This window comes from Sorex fumeus, unplaced genomic scaffold (assembly GCF_029834395.1).
Source record: "Sorex fumeus unplaced genomic scaffold, SorFum_2.1 ptg000055l, whole genome shotgun sequence".
NCBI lineage: Eukaryota > Metazoa > Chordata > Mammalia > Eulipotyphla > Soricidae > Sorex > Sorex fumeus.
This window is the reverse complement of record NW_026606112.1, coordinates 6,763,544-6,775,695: the sequence shown is the minus strand read 5'-3', so window position 1 is coordinate 6,775,695 and position 12,152 is coordinate 6,763,544. Positions and strand designations below refer to the sequence as shown.

The window sequence follows — 12,152 nt, the reverse complement described above, 5'->3', positions numbered from 1 at the left end:
GTGAAGACAGTGAACACAGTGATGTTGCAAGAACACTCAAGAGATACTTAAGCTGGAATCATGCATGTAAGGAATTTTTAATAACAGAATGAGCTCAACTTGCCTGTGAATAGCTATGATGATACAATTTTATAGATGTGGTTGAGAACACGGTGTTTACACATAGGATATAACCAGTGACGATACCCGCAACGCAATTTTTAATTTTGTATTCAGTGATTTATAGTGCTCCCAAACGCCCTCACATTCTCACTGAAGCAACAAACCTGACCACAGTGGGAAATGATGAAGGCAAGAGCAGAAGTAAAAGTAAGAGCTTTTTTTTCTTCATATGACCAGAGAAACAAAATCAGAAGTGGAAGGGAGCTAGAGGTAGTTTTGCTCCAAGCTACAGTGCACATGTAATACTAACAATTAACAAGGAAAATACGTCTTATCAACTTTTCAGAGATGTTATGTTCATTTACTGGCTCTGAGGATTCATTTGGGTCAGATATGCATTAATGATACTAGTAGAGAAAATACAGTTAGCAATAAAAAAACAAATCTTAAAAAAATGAAGTGACAGAAAAATGTGGATGATAAAGATAACCTTTTAATTATCTTCAGTCAAGCACTAAGTGGTAAATTATTTGTGCTGCAATTATAGACCAAAAGACAAACCAGAGAAGATAAAAAAATTCAAAGCAAAAAGTATCACAAGGTACATTAATATGCAAAGAGCTAAATGAATCTGTGAAAAATGTTATTTTCCCCAAAATTCAGCAAAATTATGTAAAACCTCACAAATAACAATAACCAATCTTCAAAATGCTCATAATAGGGAAACAATAATTTTGAAGTTGCATTTTCCTCAGAAAAAAACATGATTAGTAACTGTGTAAGAAAAACATTTAAAATGCACTTTGAAGAAGTCTTCTTAACTATTCTGGCACTATAGATTTGGAAAACCTTATTTTCATTTTTTTCCTCCTCACTTTCAGTATAACACAAAAACACTAGGGGAAAAAACCAGTTGACATTTTTATTTTTCACTGTTTGCATAAACAACTCTCCAGGAAAGACACATTTTAAAAATTAAATGAGCAAACACAAAGAACTCATAGTAAAGCCAAAAATAAGAATAGCTAAGGAACTCAAACAGGGATAAGGCATAGAATTTGTCAGAATAACACTCCAGAGGAGAGTTTAAAATGGATTAGAGAAAAATTTGAGGAAATAAACAGATTCTTCTAAACTCTTCTACTGTTTTTTCAATTACACTACTTTCTAGGCAAGTGTTTTTAGTTTATTACACATAATTGGATAAAATCAATATGCTCGAGTGGGCCCAGTAACATCTCCATTGGAGACTTTGTTGTTACTGTGTCTGGCATATGGAATACGTCACGGGGAGCTTGCCAGGCTCTGCCGTGCGGGCGAGATACTCTCGGTAGCTTGCCGGGCTCTCGGAGAGGGGCGGAGGAATCGAACTCGGGTCGGCCATGTTGGCTGCATGCAAGGCAAACACCCTACCGCTGTGCTATCGTTCCAGCCCTGCTATCGCCACAGCCCGGATAAAATCAATATTATTGTAAAATTAATATCTACTATACAAATATACTTCAGTAACAAAATAGTTATGGTCACCAAAGATTATATCTGGACTTACACTCTCCAGTACTTCAAATACTCAAATACTCCTCCAAAAGCAAAAATGCAAGAGAATCCCAAATAAACAATTTTTCACTGTTATTATTAACTCCTCTGAAGACTGCACAAATAATTTGAGTCAATATGGAAATAATTCCTTAAGTAATTAATGTAATTAATTTTGGTACTTAAGTATAAATGCATTAAAATACTTAAGCTTTTCCTCATATCATTCAAATGAAATTATATTTCTGATAATTTCCCTAATTCAGAGTGGATTTTTCAGGTAAAGTCAGGGTTTGACTAAGTGAAGCATTTGCTTCATACTCTTGGTTCTATCAATAAAAAAATGTATTGAGCTATTTCTACTTATATTGATACCCTGAATCTATTACAGTTCCTAGCAATGAGAAGAAGATTAGAAATCACTTTTAAAAATCCCAGTGAATAATTGCCAAACAAGATAACCAGGAAAAAGTGTATTGAAACTTGACACATGGATTCAGTATAACATTGACTAAGGAAAGAAAGAGAAAATCTGGACAAAAGTCAACTTTAGACGTACATCAGCATATGTTGCAGAGGATACTTAGAAATAGTCTAAAATTTGCAATAATCTGGGAGCATGCAAGCAGAAGCACATGAGCAATAATTCTTTCCAAAAACCTAAGCAAAAATCATGAGGAATTTTGAGTTTTCAATTTAGTCTAGTGGTTCTTCGGCTTTAAATGCTTCCCTTGAAATCCACTGACATTTGTGAATAGTGCTTTTACATCTTAAAATGTATTTGACAAGTGATCTTGACAAGTTCAAGACTGATTTTCTGAAAAATTTCTAATAGCACAGTTGGTTATTTTGCAGATATGCATTAGTCTTCAAAAATTACACTACTACTGCATTTACTTTTTTTCCCCCATTACTTTACTTTGCTTCAAATATGACTTGAAAATAAATGAACAAATGTATTTACTTACAATGGAAGTTTTTGATTTTTGTATTACTCTTTGGACATCTAACTATTACTACTCACTTGAGTGTCTTTCCACTTGGTAATAAAGCTATTTTCTATGTCCATTTGTTTGACTTGGTCTTCTTTAACCTGTTCAAAATATAATTTCGGACATTCTAATAAAATACAAGGGGCAATGGTATTCATCCTCAAGTTCCTTCAGGAACTTAAAGACCAACAAGTTAAAAATAAATGAGACTGGCCATCTTAATCATCATGGACTCACATGGCTAGGTCAGCGCAGATGAAGTCCACATAACTGCTACCTCAAAAGGCCTAAAATATTTTATGATGATCCTATTTCAGAATGCAGAATTCATTAGGAAGACCATACTGCTAAAACCGCTTAACAGTAAAAGGATTGTTGATGGCTTGTTACATAAATTGAGAGATAAGACTCATTTCTTAAACTAAAATGTTCACTAGGTGAGAAAATTTCCATCACCTAAATATTTCCACTTCATTAAACCATGAAGCTAATCATTTGTTAACCTAATGGTACAAAAATAGAAAATAAAGAGAGCAAGCAAAGCCACACACTTTTTCAAATTATTTCATTTCTGAGCATGAGAATTCTTGCAGAGAAGTTGCCATTGATCAAAAACAGTGGACACATACAGAAAGAAATACGAAAGTAATCAAAGAGCAAGGTGATTCAAACTTTGGAGTCTATTCCTATATAAATTAAGGTTTGACTGTGATATTCATTTATTCTAAACAGTTTCATTCCCTTTTCTGAGAATACCCATGAATAGTTATCATAAGGCTCTACTAAGTACTCTACAAAGATTAACCCACTACATCTAGTCTATCCATTGCTCTAGAAAACTTAAGCAGTCTTAATAACATAGCACCAGTTCATGGAAGCCTCAAAAAAAAGTCAGATGGCAAAACTCAGATGCTGAAAGCTGTTTAGTGATAGAGCTAAACAGTTCACCCATGTTTCCCGTAAACCCTCCATTTATAAATCCTCGTTAATTTCCTTGAGTTGAAGCAAAAATGATCCCTATTCTAACATTTTTTCTAATTGTCAAAAATGTTAATTTCATAAGGAAGTTAATAAAAAGCTACCTACGTAGAAAAGATGAAAGAAAATACATAATCTAGGATATTTATCTAGTTTTTTTTTAAATATTGGGAGTTCAACTAAAAGAAAATCCTATAATGTTTTCAACTGCCTAATATTTTATTAAAAATCTATAAAATTAGTAATTTCACATCTCAAAGTGAACATAATACATAATGCAACTACAGATTAGAAAATCAGATATATAAACACCAAATACAAATATTTAGCCCAGTAGAGAACAGATGGTTAAAAAATACTTTAAGAGGTATGTAACATAAATTAATGGTTATAGTTAAGAAAGCTAGTTACATACAAAAAATTTTAGATCATAAGTATTCTTTATGTATTTTAAGCTTTCATAAAGACCTAAAAATTCTGTTATATGCATTCTTGTTTATAAAAAGTAATATTAAAATAATTTTAACAAGGACAAAGTATAAAATATTTACCTCAAATATTTCAACATAATAATTAATTAAGTCCTCAATTACATTCACTTCTTCACTAGTTTGTCCTTTAGTTTGAAACAAGCATGATGAAAAGACCAAGGCCAAATTGTGAGCATCCATGTGGTTGATTTCTGAGCATTTCTGAACCCTGTGAGAAAAAAGGATGGCTCATAAAATTTTCACGGATTAGATTAGTCACAAAAAGTTTATTTTTTTATGAACGCACACATTGAAGGCCTCTGATGTAAAAGGTGAAGTGATGATTTAAAGAACACTGCATGGTGCCTTTGCTCAAGCAGCTGGCAGTCCAGTTAGGAATAAAAGGGAAACAAAATATTGTGGCAGTAGACAGTAAGACAGGAGACAAAGCAGAACTTCATTTTAGTTCAATGGAACCCATTGCATCCAAACAATTCCAGCAATGGGACAACGAGCAACTGAGGTATATAGATGTGCTTGTAATGTGGTGCAAAATGATTGTGGGAATGAAGCACAAAAGCAGGAATGCAACACAGTATTAACAGAAAACAAGGGAGCGACAGTGCAGCAGGTAGGATGCTTGCCTTGCAAGCCTTACCCAGGTTCCATCCCCAGCACCATATATGACCCCCTGAGGCTGGTAGGAATGATCCCTGAGCAGAGTGCAGAACACAGCACTGAGCGCAGGCAAGTTTGGCCCAAAGAAAGAAACAAAATTTTTTTCCTTTTTTTTTTTTTAATGAATAGTGAGATAGTTACAGACTTACAGAAGACTTTCCTGATTACATTTCAGTCATACAATGATCGAAAATCAAAACCAAAACAAATAAGAGCAGAGCCTTCCAAATTCAAGGCAGAGAGCTGAGCTGAGCTTTCCAGAAATTAGATACCAATGTAAGGAAAGAGGTGGCAGCATGTGTTTGTATAGTTATTCGAAATTAATACCATATATTTTAAAAAGCACTTAATCTAAAAGGCACACTTCTAGATGAAACTATAAACAGCTTTTTATAATGAATAGAAAGTAACAATGAAACCCAATCTCTGGGATACAACCTTTGTACAAAGAGTATTTAAAATAATTTACATATGTAAATTCAAAACCATTTTTAAAAAAGACTACAGGCAATACCACAGTGAAAGGAAATTTATACTGACATAAGTGCACGAGATGAGAACTTATCACCAACTGCAGATAGAGCATCTGCTTAATTACCTACTTACACTTGCAAACTTTAAAAATATATACTAAACAAGAGAGATTATCTCTATCAAAGAAATAAATCAAGAATAAGGTCAATAATACTTGTCAATAAAGAGCAGAGACTGTGCTAGGTACAAGAAAAAGTGAGTCAACATGACAGCAATATATATGATAATGTTAGAAACTCATAATAAAAGACCAAATTGCATAGCAGAGACAGAGTAAGTGCAATCATCACATGTGATTTATAAGATGCAAAAGGAATTGCAACCTAACAGAAAAGAATGTTGTAATGCTGTAATTGTGGACACCCTCTCAAAGCACTTCTGTATTTTTATTACACAACACTGTAAACATCTGAAAAATTTATCTGCGTGTCTGCCTGTTACTAGAACCTAAGCATCTCAGACACTGCTGATTTAATCACACGGTAGTATGCAATAAATAGCTGGTGAATAGAAAAAGTAAATGTTAGTCATGGAGGAAGTGATATTCTATCTACAGCAGGGACAGAATTAAATGTTAAATCAGCCTGACCTTCTCCAAATTGACCTCTCAAAGTCTGATGACATAATTGAGCACTCCCACCTTTCCTAAGATGCTCTGCAAACACATTACAGGACAGGACTTCTCACCTCAGAATTCTACTTTCTGCAGCTGTATTAATTCCTGACAAAGAATGCAGAGTATTTCTTTGTCTTCATTTCTGGGTACACAAACACTCTCCCTTCTCATGATGGAACTTCCAAGTATTTCAGACTCAACTTGCAGAATTTCTTTTCATTTGGCTCTTCTCATGAGAAGCCAAACAGATTGCTTTCTAATTCTTTTTTCCTGACTCTATTTGAAGTTTTTTTCCCAGCCAATTCCACTTTAGAGGTTACACAACTTATGTGATCAGGTTTACTCCATATCACTTTAAGTCTTAATTAAAATCCAAATGTTTTTCCACAAACTACAGAGCCTATCACAACTTCCCGCCAGCCAACAACAAGCAGTCTCATTTCCGAGCATACCTATTTTCATAAAAAAAAGCACCCCTTTGCCAATTTCTCTTATCAAGCTTTCACATCCAATTTGTACATACCTTTAAATCGGAAGCATTTCTGACCCCGATACACACTCCATCAAATAATCCTCTTTAATTCCATCCCTCCCTCTACAATTTTCTATATGAAGGGCTGGAGCAATAACACAGGGGGTAGAGGTGACTCCTAGTTCTATGCCTGGCAATACGTGGTCTGAGGATGGCCCCAGGCATGCACCAGGTGACTGCAAAGGCCTGTGAGCACCACTGGGTGATCTGGGAAACCCTTGAAACCGCAGTGCCTGAGACTCTTCAGATACTTTGGCTCCTGCACTGAATGGCCTGGCTGATAGGCCAAATATTACCATAAGGGCCTATCATACAAGGCTCCTGAACACAGCTTAGATAAACCTGTTAATTTTTTTCCAATTAAGTAAATAAAACCAAGGAAAATAAAATATGTCCCAACGCATCCTAGACACAGATTTGAATCTATATATGATATTTACAAAAATTGCATGGTGAAGTGAGAAAATGAATTTTTGAGTAATGGAGTTTACATGTATGATAAATATCAATGGAGAGAGAGAGAGAGAGAGAGAGAGAGAGAGAGAGAGACCAAAATCTGAAAGACTTCTAAATACAGACTTCCAGTAAGGCACTTTTAGTAGATTTTAGTTGAATTTGATTCAAAGGAGTATTTTATTCATGAACGAAGATACTGCAATGTATTCTTATTAGTAATCATACTTATAAAATGTTTGTAATAAGTTCTGTCGCTACCAACATAGGAAAATCTTTTTGTTTTAACTTAAAAAGTTTTTTTCAAACATCTTCATCCATCAGATCTCATTTCGGAAATTACAGTTATAGTTCTACCCTCTAAATGAATGAACTTATATGCGCTGACACAGAAATAGTTTACTTTTAAATTCAATATTCAGACACTAAAATAGGAGGTTTAGATTAGTAAAAAAAATAAGCAAAGCGGTTTCAGACAACCATGAGAAAACAATCAGGCATATTCTGAGTTTGCAGAAGTCTAGGAATCGTCTTTCTATTCTCCAAAACCCTTTTAAAAAGAGTTTAGAAATTCTTGCTTATGGTATGGGAAGATAGTGTCTGTTATTAAATTCTAAGACACTAAAAAGTTCTCATGATATTTATCTAAACTGTGTATTTTTCCTATTCTTACTGACAGAACATTGCTGTAAGTATTTTTGGGTTAGGGGTACAATGTTAAAACACTATACCTACTGATATTCACTCCTCAAAGCATATGAAATGCAACGTAATTATAGAGGTGTTAAAATAATTCTTGAGAATTTCATTCTGAAATGATTTTTAAGGTACAGTGAAAGATTTTCAGTCACAGGAAAAAAGCTATCCATAATACTTATTATTTAAGAAGTAATGAGTTATTGAGATATGTATATATAAGTGTACACACACACACATGCACACACACACACACACACACACACACACACACACACACATACACACGGCCTAGAAATGTTTGTGTTTGGGAAATCACCTACCGGTAAAGATGTTCAATTATAGCTGCCAATGTTGCTCGGTTGACACCTGGGAGAGTCCTTATAAATGCTCCATATTTTTTAATTCTTTCTTTGTCCTCTTGGGTATCTGGCGATTTAAAAAAAAATCTTTATGTGCCTAAACTAGTATATAATATTGTAAAATTTCCTTTTAACTGTGTATTAAAACAGTATTTGCAAGTAGAGTTCACTAGTAATACATTCAAATTTCAACAGAAAAAATAGAAAAATATTACTTATGCAAACATTATACAGCTATATGCCACAGATCTTATACCTTATAATTAAAAGTAAAGCAATTTCAAAGCCCACGTTTGCATTAAAGTTTATTCTACTTTATGGAACACCAAATGTTATCTAAGAGAAATAAATTCTTAATTAAATTGAAATACAAATTGACAAGATACAACAAAGATATTTTATCTCTATTAGCAATATTCTTACTCGAGACTTGCATCTGAAAAGTGACATTTTTATTTTTGCCCAAATATAGTGCTTTTTATTTTTTTTTTCGTGAAACACCATGAGGTACAGTTGTAGATTTACAATTTTTTGTGCTTGGGTTTCGATTATACAATGATCAAATACCCATCCCTCCACCAGTGCCCATTTTCCACCACCATGGATAATATCCCTCCCACCCTCATACCCCCCATCCCCCCCTGCCTCTGTGGCAGGGCAATCCCTTGTGTTCTCTCTCTCCTTTTGGGTGTTGTGGTCTGCAAAGGAGGCATTGAGTGGCAAACATGTTCAGTCCATAGTCTACTTTCAACATGCATCTCCCCTCCTGGGAGGATCCTCCAAACACCCTTTATTTGATGCTCCTTCTCTATCTGAGCTGCCCTTTCCCCTAGAATGCCTGTCTGGCCTCTAAGCTATGGAGTAATCCTCCTGGTGCTGATCTCAGCTATTCTTGGGGAAAAGTGACATTTTTAAATCTCTTTTTTTCCTTGTGAAAAAAAGTGAGAAGTCTTCTATGAATCATCTCAGAGATATTATAAGTACATTATCCATACAAAGGACTTTTAACAGTCTTAGTATCTTCAATTCTTTAGAAAAGTTAAGTATGCAACAGATCAATTCACATGCGGGCCCTAATACATATGAAACAGGAAGATAAATCATCTGCCTCTGCAGTGGACACAACTAGGAGACATGGAGAGCAGGACCAGAAGGAATTACTCTTACCCTCTAACCAAGAAGGAAAACATTCAGAGAAACTAGAGCAATGTCCAATACCAGTGTTTCTCAACAGGGGGCAATAACACTCCAAGGATATTCCAAGGGTACTGGGTACTACAGGTGAAAATTATGTAAAAGAGGGGCCACAGCAAAGATTATGAGGCCAACTGATAGACTGATAGGATGTGGATGCACAAGTGGTTGGGTTTATCTACTAGGTCATTTTATATATATATATATATGTGTGTGTGTGTGTGTGTATATACACACACACACACATATATATAATGTCAAGATAGACACGTCTGGAAGTCAGTGCAGACTATATATATATATATATATATATATATATATATATATACACATACATACACACACACCTATACACACACACACGTATGTATGTATACACACACCTTCAAATAAATAACTGTATACTTTCTTTCCAAATCAAGGGGACTGAATTCCCAATAGCTTTAGAAACAAAATTCTTTTCTCTTCATATTTAACCCTAGCTTATGTAGTCAAAGAAAACTTGCAGCCGATTAATGATTCTACTGTCAACTATCCTCCCATTGTTCATTGATTTGCTCGAGCGGGCCCAGCAACATCTCCACTGTGAGACTTACTGTTACTGTGTTTGGCATACGGAATACGTCACGGGTAGCCTGCCAAGCTTTGCCATGTAGGCGAGATACTCTCGGTAGCCTGCCCGGATCTCCGGGAGGAATCAAACTAGGGTCGGCCGTGTGCAACCCTACCCACTGTGCTATTGCTCCGAACTATTAGATATAAACAAACAAACAATTTCTTCTTTCTTTCTATTTTTTTTTGTTTTTGGGCCATACCTGGTGGGGTTCAGGGCTTACTCCTGGCTCTGCACGCGGGTATTCAGGGGACCAAATGGGGTGTCATGGATTGTACTGAACCTGCTTAGCAGTGTGCAAGGCAAGCACCCTACCCACTGTAGAGATGCTTTGGCCCCAAGAACACAAAAACTTTTTAAGAGCACTGCAATCCCTGGCAATGCAGGGACCTTTATGACATATTTTAAAGTGTCACATATTCAATCCCACAACTGATAACTTATCTGTACTGATTTAGGCTGCACACAAGATCTTCAAAAGTAAAAACGGTCATTATCGGCTAAATTAAGCTAGTAGGTAACAGCCTAAAAGCAAGAGACACAATAAACACAATAAAAATATTCCTCAGGCACATAAAGAATTGTCTATCGTCCCTTATATAGCATGGACAGCACATATAGTTCGTATCCTTAAAATTTTAACAGGAGATGGTAACTAAATCTATTCAAATCTATTCAATAAAATACAACCAATGCCACTACAACAAGGAACCACATTAGTATAGACTACTTTGAGATATTTTATAAGGAAAAAAGCAGATATTTTCAGTGAAAGGCTTAAGCAATTTGCAAGTAAAACTTTAGATATATTTTAGGTCATACAGACAGTACAATGAACTATTCACCTAATACAGAATTTCAGACCTCTCAATGGTGCTAACTTAGGCTCTAACAACATTTGGAGAGTAAAAGAACAATGATCCCATGAATGGGTGTTACAAAATTGCACTGTACCATTTCTCATCTCAGGTGTACAGGACCCAAGGGAGCTCTGCTACAAGGTCACCCAGTGAGCTCTGGTTAATCCTTGTCAGAGTCAAGATAGACACGTCTGGAAGTCAGTGTAGACTACAGTGAACCTACAAGCAATAGACTTGATGGATCTCTGACCCAATGTTTAAATCCTTTTTCATGTAAATTCCCCAAGAATGCAAATCCAGGGCACAGTCTCTCTACAAAGATCTCTCTCTCTACGCACATCTCTACACATGCCATCTTCTTCCTACTATACTAATGGCAGTGAAGAGGATGTCCCTGGGGTTGACAACTTCAGAGAAAACATATTTGTCACCGGTTGTAGACATATCATTTAAAAAACAAGATAATGAAATACTACACAGATGTAATGAGGGATGAAATCCTGCAGTTTGCCACAACTTGGATGGAACTATCATGTTGAGCGAAGGACATCAGAAGAAGAGCAACAGACATCAGCCGAACTCACCTATCTGTGGAACCTTATCATTATGGAGCCTTGACTACACAGCTAAGGATAAGGAAGGAAAAGCGATCTGAAGGGGGAAAAGGAAGAAAAGGCAGGTGGAGGGAGGCTAACAGGAACCTATCAGGAACCTCAGGCACACAGGATGATAAGAGGCATTAGGTAACTATGTATCTGAACCAGAGAACCAATACAACTGAAAACAGAAGATCCAAACTACAACAAGCAAGGAGATCATTGGTGGAGGGAAGTTGATATGGGTGACATATAAATGTTGAATATTTTATACCAAAAAAAAATGAAAAAGAAAAAAGACAAAATAAAATAACATAGAATAAAGAGATCCAGGTCACCTTCAAAAAGCATGATTTTCTTCATTAATGTTTCACTATAATGCTGATAAGAAAAAATAACCCCAACCACTCTTAATTCAAGCGGCATCAACATGTTCTTGCCCCAGTTTTCAAGAAACTATTGATGACAATGTTCAAGATTTACTGTAATATTACTTACTGTTATGAATTACAAAAATGCTAAGGATTTACTCTATGTAATGATGCTAAACCAGGCTTCATGTTCTCTAGTTCCAATATTCTATACCCAGATATTATACAATGAGTTTTTTCCTGTGGTTAGTTTAACTTATTTGATAAATACAAAATCAAAACAAAATGAATAAAAAAAAGTTTTAAATTACATAACTGAGCTGTGAAAAAAGATTTGTTTAGTAACAATTCTTGAATATACTAATTTTTTTCCTAAAAAAATCCATTTTGGGGAGCCCCTTTGGCATATTTAGTGCTCAGGCAGTATTCAGGGTACCATATGTAGTGCTGGGGACTGAACCACATTGTTGTGAGCAAGATAAGCACCATACCTGCTGTACTATCCCTCTAGTCCAACAAAGATAATTTGTTATGTAATATTTCAAACAAAGATTGTGTTTTAACATCAA

At 35.3% G+C, this 12,152-nt stretch overlaps 1 protein-coding gene across 1 annotated transcript in view; it reads right to left on the bottom strand.

Annotated features, from left to right (window-relative positions):
• ARAP2 (ArfGAP with RhoGAP domain, ankyrin repeat and PH domain 2) overlaps positions 1-12,152 on the bottom strand; it is a 207,555-nt gene that overhangs the window by 45,639 nt on the left and 149,764 nt on the right. Inside the window, exons 22-24 of the mRNA XM_056125562.1 lie at positions 7,911-8,016; positions 4,160-4,307; positions 2,663-2,731 (exon numbers count right to left, since the gene is read on the bottom strand). Coding sequence (XP_055981537.1) covers positions 2,663-2,731; positions 4,160-4,307; positions 7,911-8,016 — 323 coding nt within the window. The remainder of the gene's footprint in view (positions 1-2,662; positions 2,732-4,159; positions 4,308-7,910; positions 8,017-12,152) is intronic.